Source organism: Larimichthys crocea, chromosome X (assembly GCF_000972845.2).
Source record: "Larimichthys crocea isolate SSNF chromosome X, L_crocea_2.0, whole genome shotgun sequence".
In the NCBI taxonomy this organism is placed as follows: Eukaryota; Metazoa; Chordata; class Actinopteri; family Sciaenidae; genus Larimichthys; species Larimichthys crocea.
Window position 1 is genome coordinate 12132748 of NC_040020.1, and position 21356 is coordinate 12154103.

General features: G+C 38.6%; 1 protein-coding gene across 4 annotated transcripts; it reads left to right on the forward strand.

Annotated features, from left to right (window-relative positions):
• The first annotated feature begins 478 nt into the window (after positions 1 to 478).
• tmod1 (tropomodulin 1) lies at positions 479 to 21119 on the forward strand. Of its 4 annotated transcripts, none has more exons than XM_019265056.2 (13): positions 480 to 972; positions 5183 to 5254; positions 5430 to 5508; positions 5813 to 5949; positions 9419 to 9575; positions 11160 to 11276; positions 13128 to 13217; positions 14521 to 14651; positions 15286 to 15393; positions 15638 to 15781; positions 16190 to 16334; positions 17064 to 17163; positions 18996 to 21119. In XM_019265056.2, the coding sequence occupies exons 4-13, from the start codon at positions 5827 to 5829 to the stop codon at positions 19012 to 19014; spliced, it is 1134 nt and encodes a 377-aa protein (XP_019120601.1). In that variant the 5' UTR covers positions 480 to 972; positions 5183 to 5254; positions 5430 to 5508; positions 5813 to 5826; the 3' UTR covers positions 19015 to 21119. The 4 variants fall into 4 exon arrangements, with proteins under 4 accessions (XP_027139457.1, XP_019120601.1, XP_027139456.1 ...); XM_027283655.1 differs by having other exon boundaries at positions 5457 to 5508; XM_027283656.1 differs by lacking the exon at positions 5430 to 5508 and having other exon boundaries at positions 479 to 972.
• The last annotated feature ends 237 nt before the right edge of the window (positions 21120 to 21356 follow it).

Genomic DNA, 21356 nt, shown 5'->3' on the forward strand with positions numbered 1-21356 from the left:
TCTCTGACTTTACATATCCTTGTATATAAAGTAGTACGAGTCAATACACATGAAATGTATTAAATGGCATTTAAAAAACACAGAAAATAATTATTACATGTTATTTATTTGGGTAGCGGTAAACAGTTATCCAGCTGTGAGTCTGCTTAGTTTAGCGCTTTGGAAGTGGGAAGAGTTAGCCACTGTCCAACAGTAATTTGTAGTTTAAATCTCACTAAATTATATAGGATTTATTCAAATTATTTAAAAGAAAAATATGTGTAAACAATTTGACATTTCACTGGTTATGTGCTAGACTGTTAGTAACTTCCTGGAGTTTCCAATGGTTGCCTGGCAACTGGTTTAGTTACCCTGTTTTAGCATGTGTGCTAAGTTAACTGTTTAATAATGCTAAGTTAACAAATTATCATATTTTCCAAAATAGTAGAGAACTTTTTTTTTTTTTTTTTTTGCTTGTGAGTACCTTCAGCTCTGACTTTAACATCCCTTCAGTGGGTCACGAAACGAAACGCTACCATAATTAGCATATTTAGTGAGTATAGGCCCGTATGCATAAAGATGTGTGTCCCTGTCCGATAATGGACGCATTTCCACTTCATGACATCACTCGAGTGACAGGGCAGCCGTGTTGGGGTGCGGAGGAGGAGGAGGAGGAGGATCTCTCTCTCCATAAGTTTACTTTGCCCTTTGCGGGAGATGAGATTCAGCCTCCACTAACCCGCCGTGAGACGATCAGGGACGGGGGAGGAAACTTTGTGACCACGCTGAAAACTTGCAGGAGTCAGGATTATCTGCGGGTCATGGACGGTTTTGTCTAGTGGAGTTTCTTTTGCCGATTCCCGGGTTGTGCGCCTGCAGCAGAGCGGACCGGGCAGTGCGACTCCAGCCGGCTCTGAAGGAAACCATATCTGGTCAAAGTATTCGTTGCTGTCACCCGGCGGGACCGTCCGGCTATAAATAGCGGTGGAGGAGGTACGGAAATAAATGCAAAAGTTATACTGCGTGCTGTAAAACAGTCAAATTAGTGAGGATCACATATCAGGGTTAAAATGATATGCAGGACAACACTTTGAAAATTACTCAGAGAAAGTAAGTTTGCATGAGGCCACTGAGAATAAAGATGCCTTCTCTTGGAAAACAGTGAAATATATGTTTTAATTTCACTGTTAGTTTTTTCCCTCCTGTTAGACATTGTTTTATTGGAGGATGTAGACCTCACACCAAAGCCCTGCACAGTCTTCATCATGTACATTAACTCCTGTCATTGATACAAGAAAATACACTTTATGTTGTCATTAATACCAGTTCTACTGCACTGGGTTCATCTTATCTCCTAAACTTTATTGGTCCAAACTTTTGCACAAAGGTTTAAAAATCACTTTAACTTGATGTAGGTTGGCAGACTAAGTAGAAAATGTAAAACCACCTTGCACAATCAGGATTTCAGTCAACAAGTGCTGTGAGATGCAACAGTTGTCTGCTGACATGTTGGTTGTCAGTTCGTCTTTGACCTACATACATCACTGTAGAGTAAATAGAGCCTTGTAAACTTTTCTTACTTGGTTAAGTTATGGTTTTCCTCTCTTAATTTTGTTTAGCATAACCCTGCATACTCTGTGGTAAACATGCAACAAACGCTGCTTCTCCCTCATTGTCATTAACTCATTGTTGCGCAGGGTTTCAGCATCTAAAACATGCATATTCAACTTCTTCATCTCTTGGATTAGTAATGAATCATATCTGCAGCTACCTTGACATGACACTGACAGGTGACGTGTCGCACATGTGACATTTTGACCTCTGCAGAATGCACAAATGGCCTGACCTCAGGTCCAAGGCAGCAAGAGAGCTGCTTGGCCTCCCTCATTATACACTTCATGATATACAACGCCATACTGGTCCCCAAAGTGGAGGCTAACGACACAGCAGCCATCACTGATGAGTTTAGTTTCCTGAGCGCTGAAAGATGGTCGAATGAGAGAATGTCTTAGTGATTCATTCTTTTTAATCATGGCGTTCACTTTCTCTATTGTTATCTCAAGCCCGCATTTAACTGAACTGATTGTTTAAATCTATTCTAATGTATTTTGGTAAGAATCTACTGCATGCTTTGTATCAGTGTTCCACCACTATGTAAGTGTTACTGTCAGAGCAGAAAACACACCTTCTGGTAGCTTATCTCTGCCACATCCAAGGGGCAGAGGGAAGTAGTCCAGTTGCCTCTCAGCTGCCATTTCAGAGATCTGTGTAATTCTAACAACTGCAATCTTGCAAAGATAATTTAGACAGACACCATACAAATGTCACAATTAACTCCTATAACGCATAAGATAAATGCCATCATGTATGTCTGTTAATACATGTCACCCTACAGCGATATTATATATTTTTATTACCAGGAGATAAAAAAAATTCTTATTTGTCCAACTACCGATCTGCCTTCAAACATTTTGTTTGTTGCATTAATTATGTTTTTATCCGTATTTGAATCTATAAGATACTTACTTGTAAAAGTGAGTATTTACGTAAGGCCACTGAGTACACGCTCCTATGTTAACTGAGTTTGACATAACCTTAGAGAACACAGCAATATATCTTGGGCTCACCAAACGGAAGAAAGTTTAAGTGAAACATAACTTACACCAACACACTGTGCACTGTTCATGTCATCTTTTTTTTTTTTTTCACGACAGTGTAAGTTGTTTGAAGACATTAAGCAGGAAGTCACTTGTCGGAGCATCTAAAAGTCCAGCACTGTGCTCTCACTGTGCTTTATGTGACGATTTATGGGCTGTTAAAAGTTTTTGGCCACTCTGAGAGAATGTGTGAGTTTTGCAGAGAGTTATGAGGATTTCATGGCTGAAAAAGTCCCAGCTTCTCCAGGGTTTATGTTTAAAATCAAACAGAAAAGTTTTGATAGAAATTGCTCCAGAAATTTCAATTGTGAACTCTTCTTTTTAATTTTACAGCGAGAAAGGCCGTGCTGACACTAGCTGCTATGTAACACCAGTGTGAAGGTTTTACACAGATCTGACTTGATTAATGATCCTGTATCAGTGTTGCTATTCTTAGAGGCTTGAGGACTGGACAGGCCTGGTTTAGAGGGCAAGGGTCAAGTCAAGTGTTTATATTTACAGAGTATATGGTGATTCAGGCCATCTTTACTTTCCCTTTTGCCCAATGAATGTACTCCAATAAAGCAGAAGCTTGTAGAAACGTTATAAATACAGGCATGGGTCTGTTTGATATCACCAGAGCAGGTTGGCCTCTTCCAGCAGACTTGCAATATTATTTGGAGTTCAGCCCAGTTCTTCATCTTTGGTTTTGGAAACATGTCTTGTCATGGATCTTGCAGAAAGCAGAACAAAAGAAGAGCACACTTGACCCCACCTTTTAGGAGGTTAGCCAAAACACACTTGCTGACATACTTGAGATCAAAACATTTGCGCTTCTTGAATGCAGCATTTTTTTTTTCTTTATGCCTAATTCGAGAACTCATCCTTTGATGAAGGCTCAGTGAAGTTATTAGTAGTGTTGTGAGGGGGACATCTATCAGCAACACATTTCAAACCCTGACCCATAGTTTTGAGGAACTAGGGCTTAGCTGTATGCCGAGCATTTAGTGCTGTGACCCATAATGTTCTGCTGCAGCTCAGCTGGCCCCACAGCCAAGACTGTCATAAAATGTAGTGAGTCAGAGCAAGGAACACAGACCTCCAGTCTGTCCACACCGTCAGCAGAGAAAAACATTTTCCCGGGCAAGATATTTGGTTTATCTGAGGTTGACTTTTATACTTCTCAGCAGCAGGATATGATTCTGAGAGGAAATAAAGCACTAGTTAAGATGGACAGGCTAGCTAAAAGCTTGTTTGCTGTTAGGACCACATAAAAGGGATTTGTCCATTCACTTTTGCTACTGCAGCAAGTCATACTTCAGTAGTCTGTAGTTGAACTAATTTGAATGAATGTTTTTCTTCTTCTGTGAGTCGCCTGTGTGTCTGTCATTGATAACAGCTGATGTTCAAGCCAATTTTCTATTTTTTTTTCTTGTCAAACACATTTTCATGACGCCTTCTACATTACTCCTAGTGTTCCCTTTTTCAAAATATTAGATGAGGCAAATGCCAGAAAACCAGCAAGAAGCAGTGAAGTGATTTTGTGATGGCTTATACTTTGAACCATTGTTTATCCCTATAAGTGAAGGCCACATGCACAAATTAGTCTTGTGTATAAATGATTTTTGTTCTCGTTTTCTTGGGTTTCATCATGCAAATCCAATTGGCAAAATCAAATTTTCTTCTCTCTCTATCTTAAATTATTTCATTTTGACCACAAATGAATGTCAAAAACGCTTCCTTGATATTACCTGGGGTGACCATGAATGTCAAAAACGCTTCCTTGATATTACCTGGGGTGACCATAAATCACACCATGTATTAGGTTTTGAACTAGTCTCAGTCTCCAACAAAGAACAAAGGTCAATACCACTCTTATTATGTGAAAGCAGCGGCTAATAGCTTAGCTCAGCACAAAGACTGGAGGCTAGTTGTTTCCCCCTGTTTACAGTCTTTATGCTAAGCTAAGCTAACCGACATCTGGCTGTAGTTTTATATTAGCCAAACAAACATAAGCTAATAGCAAGAATGTAATTAAAGGTACTGGTATTTTCTAAAATGTCCTTTAAGACCAGCTACCCTGAAGAAATGTGTTTAAGTGACACAAGTTGCCTTATCAGGAAAGTTGTAACTCTCGATAAATCTTCCGCTAGCTTGCCAACCGCCCCCATGTACAATTTGAATAGTAAAGGAATGTGAAATGGAAAAATGAATCTTCAGTGCATCAGCAGTGAAAATGACATCGGTTGATTTGTAAAGGTTATGTTCTTACACAAGTATTTCTGATGTGGTAGTTCAGTGATTAGTTACTGAAAAATGGAGGGGGGAAAAGTGTTTTAACAACATGGCATAAAAGTGAAAAACAGTTTAAAACAACGTTTTCTTTCCCAGCCTTCTTTGGCTACTCTAATAGTTACTATAAAGAGAAATGAAGACAGGAAAGTGAGAGAAAAACAGAAAATAGTAGAATATGATGCTTAATTTCTTTTCTCCAGATGATATATGTACTGCTTTCTAATTCTGAGAATCATTAATCTCTTTTTACTTGGTGCTTCTGTCTCCTCCAGGTTTTTCTCTTATCCAGGAGTGTTCACGGCTGCCTTTGCTGTTATTTTACCCCTGCGCTGGGTGCCATCGAGGTACAGTCTTTTTTTTTTTTTTTACAGCAACGAGTAATGTAAAGTAACATTGATGCATGTGATTTTTTTCGTTTGCAGATTGATCGTCAAACTCTGCTTTGCTTTGCTCTGGTCCTTCAAACACTATTTCAACATTAATTTTTATTAGCGCTTTCTCTGCTGTTTCCATCTACAGATATAGATTTTGTTTTTTAAACCCCAGGGTCTCGCAGGCTCCTGATCTTTTGTCTTTCTCATTTGGAGGGGTTATTGAGGTGAGGGAACCATTTTAATTACCTTTCAGATCATCTTGTGTGCTTGTACACTACAAATTTAAGTTGGCAGCACTGAATGTCACATCTCAGATAAAGAAATCTAAACCTTGCACAGAGAATACAAGACAAGAGCTAATGATGATTGAAGTAAAAGCAATTTTGAAGGTTGGCAAAACCAAATGTCTACCCAAATTTTAATAATATAGGATAAAAATCATTCCATTCCATTGAAAATATAATCGTATAAACACTTCTGTTTTATATTCTTTGCATGTCATGTTAAATAAATTATCCATGTTGCCAGGTGAGCTGTCCATCATGTCGGTGTTGAGGAAGGAGATGGAGAAGTACAGGGACGTAGATGAGGACGAGCTGCTGAAAAAACTGTCAGAGGAAGAGCTGCAGCGATTAGAGGATGAATTAGAAGAGCTGGATCCTGATGTAAGTTTATAATTTAAATCCCCTATGGAGGAGTTAGTGTCACTATGTTGGTGTCAGTGGAGAGTTATGTGGCCATACAGGGTAACCAGAGTGCCCTAATGTATATACTGCAGTATGCTGTATATTACTAACCACATCCTTGTGTTTTTATCTTGACTAATTTCTGTTTTTAGTCAGTGCAGAGTACAAAACAGTTTAATGCCCTTAAATGTGCTCATGAGTAAATGTCTGTAAATGTTAAACACAGTAGAGTGTATGTTATCTGATTAACTGTAATCAAACTAAAGATAATTAGTGAAATTAATAAGTTGCCTTACAGTTTTGGATTTAAACCATATAGTTTTACAGCATATGTATGATCTACAATAAAAATAGGTTAGTTGTGTAAATAGTGTAAATTTTATTCCACTGTAGAACATTTGGTTTTGGTTTTTAGAGTGGATTATTTGGCCAGAATTATAACAACTTAAATTAAAAAATAAAGACGTAATCATCTCTTTTGTCAGCTGCAAAAGTAACTGGATGCAACATAAAGTTAAGGCTCTTTACAGTGCATACAGGTATGCATACAGCATACAGTATGCATCTTAGTGCTAAAATGATTAGTTGAAATTTGTATTGTATCATTTTATTTATTAATCCAGCAAAAGATTGCCAAACGCTGGTGATTCTAGCTTCTCAGATATGAGACTGTCTCTGTTTAACATCATTATAAATTGAATACAATTTGTTTTGGGGCTGTTTGGTCAAACACAACAAACTGAAGACGTCATCCTTTAATCGGCATTTTATACACAATTTATAGAAAAACATAAATAGTAGCTGTGCTACTGTTTGACACGCCTTCCTCACTATCATTTACAGTATTTCTATGTCTGTATTAAGTGCAGTGTGTGGGAGGCATGGAGGTGTATCATGTTAGTCATTTGGGCAGTAGGTATACCCGTGTTTAGTTTCTGTTGCTTTTTTTATAATGTGTTCTGCATTTGATGCATCCGCCGCCAGCTCCGTACCCTCAGTGATGCATCATGGGTCGAGTTGGTGACAGCAGCTGTAATAGCTTTCTGATGAATGTCTAACTGCCCATAAAGAGACTAGATTCCACCTCAATGCCAAGGGGATGACTGGAAAGGGTACTATGTGCAGTGTGTGTGTGTGTTTGTCAGCGTGACTGATCTCAGCAGTCAGAGACCGAAGGGACTCCAATGACGTAAACAGAAGTAACAGTGAGAGGCTGTGCGTGCATGCTTACCTTGGTTGTGCCTGTTTATGAGGGTAACCTCCCAGTTACACAACCGTTAAGTGCCTATTTGCTTTGAAATGTACCGAAACCTTCCCAGCAAGCCTTCCCAGTCCCACATCAGTTCCAGTAACCCTTGAAAAAAATCTCCATCATGTTGGACAAAAAAAATAAAAAACATGTCTGCCAACTGTACTGTGATTGCAAAAAGATACATTTATTGTCAATCTTCAAGAGAACATTTTGCGTTTTAGTACATATAGTACAGCCACGCATTCATGCAGTGACAAACAACATCATAGACTGGTTAATACTGTTTACTTTTTCTTAAGACTGTGGTCTCATCCTTGTGGCTGTAACTTGAACTCTGAGATTAGAACTCTGACATCCTTTTTAAATCTGAGTAAAATACCTAAATTACAGGTAACATTTCTCAAATCATGAAAAGCTTACCTTAAAGTGAACATTTACAAAACTTAAAGCTGCAGTGTTTTAGTGTCTTTCATCTTATTGTTTTGGTTGTATGGCAACTTGACTCTTTTGGTTCACTCATAACTCGCAGCAGGTACCGGTAGCTATTTTCACCCAAAAAACTGTCGAAACTGACAAACCAATGCTACCTGCCTAGCACCAAACAGCTGACAGACAACGTCAATGAACAGCTAATGAATATAGTGGAACATTTTGCAGTTAAAGAGACATACTGTGCTTTTTTTTAAGAGTTGGAGACCAAACTGAAGCGAAAAGGAGATGGCCAAAAACACGTCTCCATCCATCCATCTTTTTGATAACCATCAAACGACATACACAAGTCACAGGTTCATCAAAGGGCTAACATGGCTTCAAATAAATGCTGATGTATCGACTAGATGTGTAAAATAAGCTGCCTGTTTGTCAAATTAACTATTTAAGTGTTAGGTTTACAGCTCATTATGCTGGGTTAGGGTTAAAAAAGTGAACAAAATCTGTTATTGGCAATTTTTTTGCTTGCTTACATATCTTACCCCCAGCCCTCTGTTCATGTGCTCATAGATGATTGCTGTGGCTCCTGAGAGAAAAACAATCAGACACAATAGAGAATAAATTAAGTAGGAGGTGACATGACAGGGGAAAGTACAGTTGGAAGAGAGAGACATACTGTAGTCTCATGTTGGTAAAAATAACATGCTGAGAATGGGAGTGTGCCTGTTATCTACAGCTGAAAGAACGTGTGACATAAGCTTTGCAGTGATGGCGTGATATACTTTCAGCTACACTATAAATACTACTGTAAGTCACGTGAATATTTATGGACCACTACTGGAAACTGGAAAGAAGCAGAGAAACAGACAGATTACTTCCTAAGAGTTTATTTCCAATAAAACAATCATGTAAATGTGGTCTGATTCTACATTTTTGAAAATTGTTTGCTGCTTAGGCAATATTTTCCTGAGGATGTTTTCAGAGAGACTGAAGGCAGACGAAAAGAGTGAGAGACAAAGAGAGTGAGAGTGACAGAGAGTTATGAGGAGAGGGAGGCCTCTGAGTGCTGAGAGGACAGATAAGATATGAAGCTATAAGTAGCGCTTGTGAGAGGTTGGTTTTTAATGTTACATTAGGTTGAAAATAACATGCTGAGCAGCAAAGCTCTGGGAAATGCCTTGGTCCTGCAGATAATGACTGATGTGGGAGTTACATTAACCAGGACAAAGTTACTGTACCACCAGCTCTATGTCTATCTCACTTTGTCTTAATCCTGTAATTTCAAAAATATATAGAAGGTGAGTGTGTAATCTCACACTTTCAACAGGTTTTTAATCTTTCTAATTACTGCATGTACCCTGCATGTTGTTTATTTGGTCAGTCATTACCACTATCATTTTAATGTATAGCTATATTTATTTAAAGATGTTCTAATCTAAAAAAAGGTCTGATGAGGTCTGACCAAGAAAGGTCTCTTCATCGTGCAGGAATTGTGCCTCACCCCTGACTGAAGTGCTGCTCAAAAAGAGTGCACTCACTGGTGCTCGGAAGATATATCATGGAGATTAATGATGTTTTCAGTAGTGTTATTGTAGCAAAGAGGAAATCCTGAAGTAAGTCATTGTTCTGCACTGATGTTGCAAGGTGTTACAGGACTTACTATAAAAGGAAGAAAAAACTGAGAAAAATTCAATTAAAATAAAAACATTGTTTTCCAATGTCCAGTGCCTCTCCTTTTAAATGATTTAAATTGTCATCCTTGTCTAGAATGCATTGTTGCCAGCGGGTATGCGACAGAAGGACCAGACAAAGAAAGCTCCGACAGGAACGTTTCAGAGAGACAACCTGCTGGCTCACCTGGAGAAACAGGCCAAAGAGCATCCTGACAAAGAAGACCTGGTGCCCTTCACAGGGGAGAAGAGAGGTAAGAATTTATTTTCTCATTGTAAAAATAAGAAAGGTGGCTTTGTGTGGATCAATAAACTGTTTTTATCAAGTTAGAGATGATAAGAACATTCAGTACACTCAGGTTTCTCTAAGTATTATCGATGAAATCTGAGGAGAGGGTGTAGCATAGGGGATGTAGAGAAAAACTGAGGAAATTGTAACTGTACCTGTTCAAATATTATGCCCAACGCTGGAGGAGATTCAGATTAACTCTCAAATTAGTCATGGACTTTTAAAAGGTGTCTCAGGAAACCCTTAATTCAGTAATTAATTCCCCAAAAGAGTGATTGTTTCCAAAGACCACCCTTCACCAGGCCTTGTGACGCCTGTCAGCAAGCCTGCACCACTTTAGTGTGGACATAGCAGAGTGTGATGGATGGCGAGAGATACCAGACATCTCTATGTGAAACTCTAGAAGGTCTCCCTGCTGTCACTTTCATCATGTTCTTCTTTGCTGGTGTTGTTATTTTCTGCCCTTGTGTGTAAGATGTAGTGGCATATAGAGGTGTGGCTGCAGATTGCAACCTCTTGCCTCACTCTCTCTGCCCTATTCTCAGCCAAAAAAATGTCTGGCTGAAACTTGAAGAACTGACCACAAACAGAGACATAGCAGACCTGTCAGTGAAGACACAAATCTCTGAGTCAGACAAGTGACGCCAGCTTGTGGTCAGTTGTGACGTAATAAAGGGATACTTACCTCAGACACTTTAGCTCTGTTACGTAAGAGAACGTTTGTTTGTATAACAGGAGCTGGTCACAGGAAATAAAGATAAAACACATACTTCTGTATAAACTGTATTTATAAGTTATGAGTTGTAAGTTCTAACACGGTGTTAATGGTCTTCACTGTATCTATAATTCAATCTTTCTATTTCTACTTGTCTATTTTTCTTAAAGGTGAAATGTCATGACAATGATTTATCTCTCATGGTTTTATCTGTCATATTTCCTGTGAGCACTGATGCTGCATTCAAGTCATACCGTAAAGTTTATAAAAGACTTATAAAAAGTTCTTTTTTTACATTAAGCTCCACATCATAATTATGATTTTTCTAGAAGCCTCAGTTTCACTGTCATGCCTGGGACTTACTGGGTCACTTTAATAGAGCAGAGCCGTCATTAATGTTATTAGTAACACCTGTGCTTTTTCTTCTATGATTAGTCAACATGTCTGCTCATGTTTTGTTGAATAACATGCTTGTACTATCAAAAACTGTTTATTATACTACAACTATAATTGTGTTACTGAATACTTCATATACCCTATATAATCTATAATCTTATAATAGCCTTTGTTTTGTTATTTGTCATCATGACACACATTATGACACTTTAAAGGCCTCCCACACAGGTGTTTTCACCTGTTGAGGCAACTGAAACCTTATTAGTACATGTACATGGTCTAATCAGACTATATATACTGTAAGTCAAAATGTGTTAGTGTGGAATGGAACATTAAATTCACAAAATGCCATCAGCTAAGAGTTCAGTGCCAGTAATAACGTAGTATTATTACTTGCAGTGTGTGTTTTTGTCCTGAATCTCTCTGCTCATGTTGTAGGGAAAGCCTTCGTGCCTAAAAAGAGGGTGGACCCCATCATAGAGAGCGTGACTCTGGAGCCGGAGCTAGAAGAAGCCTTGGCTAGTGCCTCTGATGCTGAACTCTGTGATATCGCAGGTAACACAATGACACCCTCCTCACATTTCCGCACAGTCACAATGGGCTATACGCAGAAGGCCTGTTGGTTTCAGTTTTCTCTCATTTTTCACCAAGCATAGAGATTGTTTTAAGTTTTAATCGATTTTTTATTTGATTGATTTTGTGGTCCTGTATCAAAAAAATGTCTACTTTAAGAAAACACTACTTTAGTCCGTGTGGTAAAGGCTGTTAAGAATATACTTCCAATAGAATTTAATCTGATTTAATGTGTTTATAATATAAAAAAACTCCCACTCCCACTCACACATACTTACAAAAAAAGTACCAGAATGAATAATTTTCCTAGACTGGATCTGATGATGAATGTGCAGTTGAATATTCTTAATCTTCACCTTCTCTCACTAATCAGCGTAAATGCCATCAAAGCCTGGACTTCCCCTACATTCATTTACTTTTCCTTAATCCAGATCTTCTCCATTTCCTTTAGCGCTCCTTCCACCTTCCTTTCACCCTTCCCCTTCATCTCTCCATCAGTCCCTTCATCTCCTGCACCTCCTCCATCCCTGCTGGATATCTCTGTTTGCTAGCTGAACACCACCCAGGGTATCCATAGACCGCACGCAGTGTTTGCATGGAACGATTCTTGTTCTCTGTCATTGTTTCCATGTTGTCAACTTATACGTATAGGAGACCGCACAGCTCGACCCTGTGATATGTTCAGATAGACAGATGTCTCTGTTGTACATACATTACACAAGGATTGTCATGGTTTGTGTGTAATGTATGGTAAATGCCATTGCTGTGGCAAAGATGTTGCTGCATGTACAAACATTTGATGAGTGAAAATATTTATTTAAAAAAGTAATCGAGACACATCACTCCATGTTTTACACACTTCAAAGGTCTCGTTGACTTTTTTAATTTGCTGAACTCTGTATTTAATGTATTTTTTTTGCGTAAAATATATATATTTTAACAATGAAAGTCCTATATTTAGTAATCCCACAAGGTGTATTTTGTTCCAGAAAATGTATGTATAATTTAAAATGCATTAGCAGTAGAAAGTCATCATTTTTAGCTCCCAAAGTTGAAAGATCATGACTCTATACTACATTAAATCTCTCTGTAAGCAGGATTTATTGCAGTATGCAAATGCATTTAATGTTAAGCAGTACCAGAGTGTCTACTACCTGCATAAGCATGACAGAAATTTATCAAACAATACTGCTGCTTGGAGCAGAAGTTGAAAATGAGAAATAGAAGTCCTTGGATGTCAACGGTAACATACCCTATCTCTTCTAAGAGAAGCCTGTGTTCCCTAACTGTCTTTGCAAACAGTCCCCATGCTCTTTATCTGTCTGACCAATAGACAAGGTAATAATTCTGTCTGAATTGTTTCATTTATATAGCGTCCACAGAGCAGCTGCTTAGTCTAAAAAGATATTTCAGATTCACTGCTGCCAGGACACAAGTAGGATTCCTCAGGTTGAAATTCCTCACAGGCTTATATCCTGACGTTCTTTGTAGTTATGATGCACCAGGTGGAGTATCGCACTTATGTGTAGTCAGCCAACAGAGGGCGGGACCTCACTTGTGGTTACTACTTAAACTGCTGCATACCTGGAGCTTTACAGCTTGATGACGGTGTCAGGTTGACTTGCTTGTGATGCTGCAAGTGCTGATGTGCTGTCTGTATGAGCATGGTGGTCCACTGTATCGCTGTAACTAAGACGATCATGAAATCTATTGACTCCTTTTCAGCATCCCTCTCTCTCTCTCTCTCTCTCTCTCTCTGTTTCTTCCTCTGACCTTCTGTTTGTTCCTTTTGTTTTTTTTCCATCCTCATTCAGTCTTTTTGCTGTCTTCCAGCTATCCTAGGTATGCACACCCTGATGAGTAACCAGCAGTACTATGAAGCCCTCGCCAGCAGCACCATAGTCAACAAGCAGGGCCTCAACAGTACGCCCACACACACACACACGCTCGCACACATGTACTAAAACTTATTTGCATGACCTGTCTTCACTTGGTTCTACCACAGATATGTTCGGTGCAGGGTTTTTCCAAAAACAAGTAAAGCAATCCTAAAATAAAGCAGATCACTCAAGTAGTTTGACTAAAAGATCTCCTCATTCAAGAAAAATGTAAAGTGAGTCGAGTTGGACTAAAATCAACTGTAATGATCTCATGTTAGCAGAATGTTGGTTTATTTTACCAAAGATGATGGGCTCTGTCTTTTTTGCACTCCATGTATGCACAAATACAGTTTCACAGAGTCAGACTGTACCAAGTGAACAAGTAGATAAAACTAACTGTATGTAGACGCTCATACATTGTTCATTAGCATAATATGTCCATCTTTCACTATACAATGTAAACAATGGTATTCTGATATTACTTATAACACTCTATTACACACACAGAAGTTAATAAGCCTTTGTTTATCTTGCATGGTGGCGTCATCCTATAGATTCTCCTCCAGCTCTAAACAGAGACGGAGGCCGAACATCTGACTTCCAAATATGAGCTTCTCTCATAAAGAGAGCCAGCTATAAACATCTGATCCACTTGCTTTGTTTCCAGTACTGATACATAGGACAGAACATAAAAAAAACTGTGAACAATGATTTTTTTGTTGTTGTTGTTGTTGTTATTGTTTTAGCATTGGAGACAATGAAGATCTGAAGATCTCTATTTCCATTTTTTTGGCTTTTGCCTGATCTGATCATGCACATTTAAAGGGAACTGCAGTTGTTATTTGCCAATTTCTCCTACTGTAGACTGACAGAAATCATACAAATTTTATATATGTATTGACCAACTATTCGTCCAAGCGGATAACCTAATCTTAGATAAAATCCTTATTTACATGAAATAACACACCGATTTACTCACTCATCAAGCATTATGCGTTTTTAGATTAATTGATGCATCTGTCCTGCATTCTGTGCATAATCACAATATTCACTGTGATGGATTACCTACATTAAGAACATTTCTTTAAAGAAAACTTTTCACAGCATTTATATTTAGATTAAATTAATTCAAATGTATAGGAAACTAACTGCCTAATCCTTTATATGTGATATATACATGACATAATGATGTTTTGTTCTGTTTTTGTGATCAGAAGACAAACTTCAAAAAATGTACAAATGTATTGGTAGGGATTTTATATAGAGAGACAGCTGGGCAAAGGGTCGCAAACATGTGTAAATGTGTCCTGCTGTACGTGAGACTGTGTTCTGTAATCGTGTTGTAGGTGTAATCCAGTGTACCCAGTATAAACCAGTCCCTGATGAAGAACCCAACTCCACTGACGTAGAAGAGACACTGTTGAGAATGAAGAGGAACGACCCGGACCTGGTCGAAGTCAATCTCAACAACATCAGGGTAAGAGTGTGTTGTGTATTCTGTTGAGGATAACAAGAGAGGCGATGAATTGCTTTCAAACTTAAAAACAAGGCTCACATTTTGATTTAGCAGCTTTACCTGAAACTAAGCTGTAAAACGTATATATGAAACATCTTAACTTATAGTCATCTGTTCCTGGAAGTATTTCCACACTTTGTACTTACTGCAGAGGAAGACCAAACTTTGTCACAGAGAAAATACATATCACGTTTTATTAGAAACAAACCTCAGTGCACAATATTTAGTTCTCACATTTTGACCAAAAAATAAACGTCTAATTTAAAACAAATAATCTTATTGCAATAGAATGAATTGAATTGTTATTTTTCATTTTAGGCATTTCATAAACAAACTGAAGTACTATGACACATTTTGGATTTTATGAATCTATCATGCCACAAAGTCACAATCAAAATCATAACACACAGAGATGTGGTGCAGATAAACCCTTTTAACTGTAAATTATAGTTTGTGTGACTAAAATTACAAAAATAGAAACAGGAAACATAAAAAAATACAAATCTTAACTTAATCTTTTTTCTTTTTTTGGATTTGAGAATGAATAATGAATGAAACATGACATTTACAGAGCTGTAATTTTTTCTGTACCCAGAACATCCCCATCAAGACCCTGAAGGCGTACGCTGAGGCTTTGATGAAAAACACTGTGGTGGAGAGGTTTAGTATTGTAGGAACCAGAAGCAACGACCCTGTAGCATTTGTAAGTGACTAATGTAATATTATGAAATGCTGCACTGAATCCATTTTACCTGATCTATATTTTCACTGATCATATCATATGTTACATTTATATATCAAGAATACACGTTGCATATCATCCCTCCCTCATTCGCTCACATTTTATGTTGATGTATATATACCTAATTCTGGCAGTAATAAAGACCAAATGTCTGCAAAATAATGCATGCATTAAGGATACAGCATGTGTGTTTGTTTTTCCTCAGGCCTTAGCAGAGATGTTGAAGGTGAATACGACACTGAAGAGCTTGAACGTTGAGTCCAACTTCATTACAGGGACTGGAATCCTGTCCCTCATAGAGTCACTGCAGAGTAACACCACACTACAGGAGCTCAAGATAGATAATCAGGTACTAACTGCAGACTCACACGTACTGCGCATAAAAATGTGCGTGGGTACCTGGGTAGTGTACACAAACCATCTTTGCCACTTCAGTCTCAGTTCTCCCTGAGTGCATTGCGATGCGTCACCCTGCATAGTTGTACATGTGTGACTCACTGCCCACTCATTAGTTCAGCTTGTTGAATGATTTAGGGACTTTTGTCTTTACAGCATGTTCCCTCAGTTTGATCCCATTGATTTAAAATGAAGTAGAAACTGAAACGAAAAAGCGCGTTACCCCCTGCTACTTCTTCTCCTCTGTTGCCATGGAGATTGCTACCTTTTAATCTCGCCTTTCCCCTAATGTTTCTATCTTGCCACCACAGATCCCCTTCCTTAATTCATCTCCAAATCTCCTCTTGTCTCCTCACTCCAGAGCCAGCCGTTAGGCAACAAGGTGGAGATGGAGATAGCCAGCATGCTGGAGAAAAACACCACGCTGTTGAAGTTTGGATATCATTTCACCCAGCAGGGCCCACGCCTCCGAGGCTCCAATGCCATGATGAACAACAACGACCTGGGTGGGTTACACACACATGCATATTTAAAGCACAGATGCATGACTGAGTCCTTGAAACAGGCACATATAAACAGACATTTTATACCTGACAAACTGAATCTGGAACCTGACAAAAGTTCATGATAACCCTCTGAACTGATAACATTTCTAGCACATAATGTATTTGATGTCCTCTGTAACTAGTCTTTCAGTAGTATTGTGTTTGGCACTTTTGGTTGTTGCATGCGTCAGTGCCAACACTTAATCTTGACTATATCTTTCTTGGTTCTACTTTAATCAGACTCTCATAGAAGGACGGGAGTGATATCATCGGCCGGTAACTCAGTAGTACGGCCAGAAAGCCCCAGCCAATCAAAGCAGTGGCTTCTTAAGTCATGACATCAGCAGTAAAAAAAAGAGTCTATGCTTGAGAGAGAAAACAAAAAGAAACTGGTGGGAGACAGGGTTCTTGTTAAACATGTGTTAATTATAAAGATCTTGTATTTGCTGATTTCATTTTTTTATTTTATCGTCTTTGTAGAGTTGAAGAAGAGTTGAAGACTCTACAAAGAGTTGAATTAACACAGTCCCAACAAAAACCTTACAAGCTTTACAGAATTAGTACTTGTTAAGTTTGAGTTTGTGTGATTTGAGTGTGATTTGATACCATTTTGTCTGTCTTCACCTCCACCAGCAGTGGATGTGTCATAATCTTGTCATAACTTTCTCCTCCCCCCGCGTCATGTTTAAGCCCGAGTCGTCAGGTCAGAGTCGGACGGATCCTTCACCCTCACTCTGTCTGTCCCTGAGCTGGAGAGGGCCTTTGGGAAAAAGTTCAAGTCTAAGACTAAGTACAGAAAAACAAACTGGAACACAAACACCTCACCGTTTGACCGCTCAGCCTTGCCTTTCTTCTGCCAAAATCACCTGGTGTTTTTCCAGACCACCGGAAAGCTCTGCCACGACCTGTCATACTCCCCTGAGAGTTTCTGTTGCTTCATCACTTCATCCTTCTTCATCTTCTAGTCATCTCTGTTTTGCAAAGACCAGCTTCCCAAATTTAGCTGTTTTTGATTTCCAGTCCTCACCATCGTCACAACAATTTTTTGGTTATTTATATCTCTCAAAAAAGTGTAAAAACAAACTGGACAGTATTGAAGTCTAGAAGATCCAGAAACAGGGAATTATGACCAGTAGGTTATCTAAAAAGAATCTGAGAGCTCTCAACCTTTGCTCAACAGAAGTAAAATAATGAAAAGTAAACTTTCATATGAAATATCGATGCGTTTGTGAGGCTAAAATAACCTATAATTTTGAGGAAGTTAGAGAAGAATAAATTGCAGATAGGATTGATTTCACAGCTCTGCTGAAAACACTGATCCTTTATCAGTTGACTATATCCGTCCTGAAATCTGATTCAACAGGATGAAAATGTCTCTTTTTTTGCTTGCTGTGGCAGTTTTGGGAAGTTCCATCTTTTTTTGGCTGTACTCTTTTCTGCATCACTTTTCCAGTAATAAATCTCTGCTATCGTCTTTTCATTGGTGACTTTATTTATGTCTCTCTTTTGGACCTTTTACTTTATTTGATCACTTTCTTCGCCTTATCTGCCGTTTTTACTGTTCCTGCATCATCTGGAGGCATTCAGCCTCCACTGCTCAGCCGCTGTGCTTCTCAACACTTCTCATGTACAAAACTGGATTGCTAACCTTGCAAAGTGGGGCCTCAAACCCTCAGTGGTCCTGAAATCTCCAGGTTTACTGTGTTTGCGATCATTTATTAAATTGCAGATTTGTTTGTTAATGCTGTATGCACCGCTGTATTACACTAGAAACTCAAAGGATAGGGGGCCTTACAGGGTAGGTGGGCTGATTTGATGCATCATACTCTGCTCCCAGGTCTTGGCGGGTACTACTTCATGTGAGAGCTTTTTGTAGTTTGTCTTAAGTGATGATACTTGCAGTGACAGTCAGTGCTGAAAGCTACAAGTCTGAAAATGCAAAATATCTACATGTGTGGAGTCACTACTCTACTACACCTCTGCAGCTCGAGGTTACATCAGCCACCACTAGGATAACACACCTGAATCTCTGTCTGAACTATCAGTGGTGGCATTGTGGGTAATGTAGGCAATAGGTTTGTGGCAAGGACAAATCATGGAGTCAAAAAGGTAACCTCTCTGATTCTGCTGCATTGATTTGCTCGAGTATGACAGTGTTGTAGGAGTGCAGTGAAATATCAGTGTAGTACTCTTTTAAGACCAACAAGTTCAAATCTAGTTTGTTTTACATTTGGCCCTTATTGTTTCAGTATATATTGTAATTCTGTGGTGCACAGCAGTACACAGACCATGGGAGAAAAGGAGGGCTCAGTAGGAGCTCGCTCTTGTTAGTGTCTTAACTTTGTCTCGTGTTTTTGTTTTTTCCTTCAAGAGCTCCTACTAAAGCCACTTCCTGCCACTTGAAGACAAAGTACTCTTATCTTTTTGTCACCTCTTCTTTCATTTGCCTCCTTTTGCTTAAGTCATGTAAAGCAAATAAGGCAGGCCTACTTTGTTCTGCTTTCGCTTACTTGTAATGATGACAGAGCACCTTCTTGTATCCTGTTTCTAATTTTTCTCTTTCTCCTTGTTTCCTTTCCTTCCTCCCTCTTCTACCCGTGTCCATCCTCCTCTCCTCTACAGTAAGAAAGAGAAGGCTTGAGGGAGGACCCATCTTCCCCAAGTGTCGGACAAATGTGTAGAAACCAGAGCTACTCTCAACCCTCTGTTACCCTTCTTCAACTACTACCAGTTTGCCAAATCCAGTCTTGTCACCCTTCTAAGCATCACACCATCGATGACCTACCCAGAAGACTACGCCCCATGTCAGGTTTGGTTGTTTGAGGTTCACAGGCAATCTCTGACCTCTCTCTACTTCTAGACGCTTTTTTAGCAGATATTAAAGGATCCAATGGGGATTAATCAGCAGTGTCCTTCTAAGCTTTCAGTGCATGCAAAGGTGACATTATGTGTTTATGAAGTTTGATTTTGGTTCCAGGCTTGAACATTTGCTGTAGCTCTTTGAACGAACTAACCAGGTGAAGCTTACTGTGTCACCATCAATCCTTTAGTATCATCTCCTCAAGTGTCTAGATTACTTAATAAAGTGGGCTGGAGGTCTTGTTTTAAATGAGGACCCACTGAAAGGTGACGGGACACTTTTAGCAATCCATTTCTATTGATGAGTTGGATGAATTATTATTATTATTATGCTGTAAATGAGTTGTGCTGTCATTACTGTTTGTTCTGCTCCAAGGTCAACATTCAAGATGTTTTCTACCAATTATATAAAAAGCTAATGTCCCTTTTGAATTAGATAAACCTAAATAAAAACCTCTGAGAAATGCTATAATATTGGATTTTGACCTGATCGTAAAAATCTGGTGTTGTAACCTTTTTCTTATTCGATCTAAACAATATTTTAGCGAATGACTGTCCTCAGATATTAAGCTAATACATATAGATAGATTTGTTACCTGGCTACTGTGAGATTTGTTGCTATATACAGAATATATTTATTTGTGACAGACCTGGGAAAGAGTCAGAAGCCGTTCAAGTACTTGACATGACTTGGATTGATAGTTCTGGACAGAGTGTAGTGGTAAATACAATGCCCCTCCCTTACTAATTAATACAGGTGATGTGAAAACAGGTGAGTAAACTCTCACCTTGGTTTAACCCCTATTATGACCCTGGTGCTGAATAGTGTGATCACTTGTGTAGAAATGTTTCTGTAAATGAAAATCTACACTCTAGTTACACTTGTTACATTATCCAGCATTTATGTTTCCAGTACCTGCAGCTGCCAATTCAAGTTTTATTTACTGAAATGAGACATCTTATCTAGAATGTATTGTATGTAATTCTCTATGTAAGTCAGACTAATTAACTAAGTAACTGCGAGTATTTCAATGGATGTCTGTTACACTTTCAACCAGGTCTGGTTTGTTGATTGTTGTTTGTGTTTATTTTTATTTACTGGAGCTAAAATGTGTGGTTTAATACAAAGTAGGTGGTACTGTTGACTTACTGTGTATTACAGGTGTCACATTAATTCAGGTGTGGAGTATTTCAGTAATGCGTGGTATACACAGATTTAAAAACACAGGAAACCTCTAATGTCTTTACAGCTGTCAGATCCATTTTGTTGAAATACATTCAAAACATTCTTCTATCAAGGGGAAAACAGATCTTTCAATGCCCGTTTATGTGCTTGTTAACTCCAACGATTAACACTGCTGTATATTTTGCAGCACTTTCTTCTAACTTTAAAATCAACAGCACAAAGGGAGAAAGAAGGGTTAGCTGCTATTCAGGCAAAAACTAGAGCTAATATGTAGCTGCTCCAGAAAAACTATCAGTGGCAGACTCAAAGGTAAAACCAGCCCTACTTTACCATCCATGTTTCCCTGATATCAACAACTGTACCCAATACTGACGCTCAGAGATAAAAATGACAGCATGATTCAGGGTAAAATAACCCATTTAATGTTATTTAATATCACTGCTTTGTTACTTTCTCTCGTCAGTGCTGTGGGTGTTGTTCAACAAATGATAATTATGGATGTAAACATTTGTAAGCAATAAGTAGTTGAATGCAAGGTAAAAGAGGACGAGGACTCCTGCCACCCACAGTCTCTATGTCCCGTTCTTCTCTTCTGTCTCGTGTTTTCTGATATTTTAGTGCTTGACTCTGTTTTGTTAGATAGTTCACCTTTTTTGGTTGAATTTTTTGTTTATAGAAATAAATAAAGCTTGAAAATAAGATTCCCATGTTCTTTGTTCTTATACTTTAGTTGCATTTGTTTGGATATTTCACTGGGATGTGTACCAGTGTTCTCTCTTAGAGACTACAGTGACACTCTGTGGTAAAATGTGAGAAATACATGGAGTCGCTTCAATTACAGTGTCTAATTCTCCCTATATTGCCCCCTTCAGACCAACATTAGAGCTGCACTTCTGCTAACTATAGTTCAGATCAAACCTTGCACATGCACATTTACC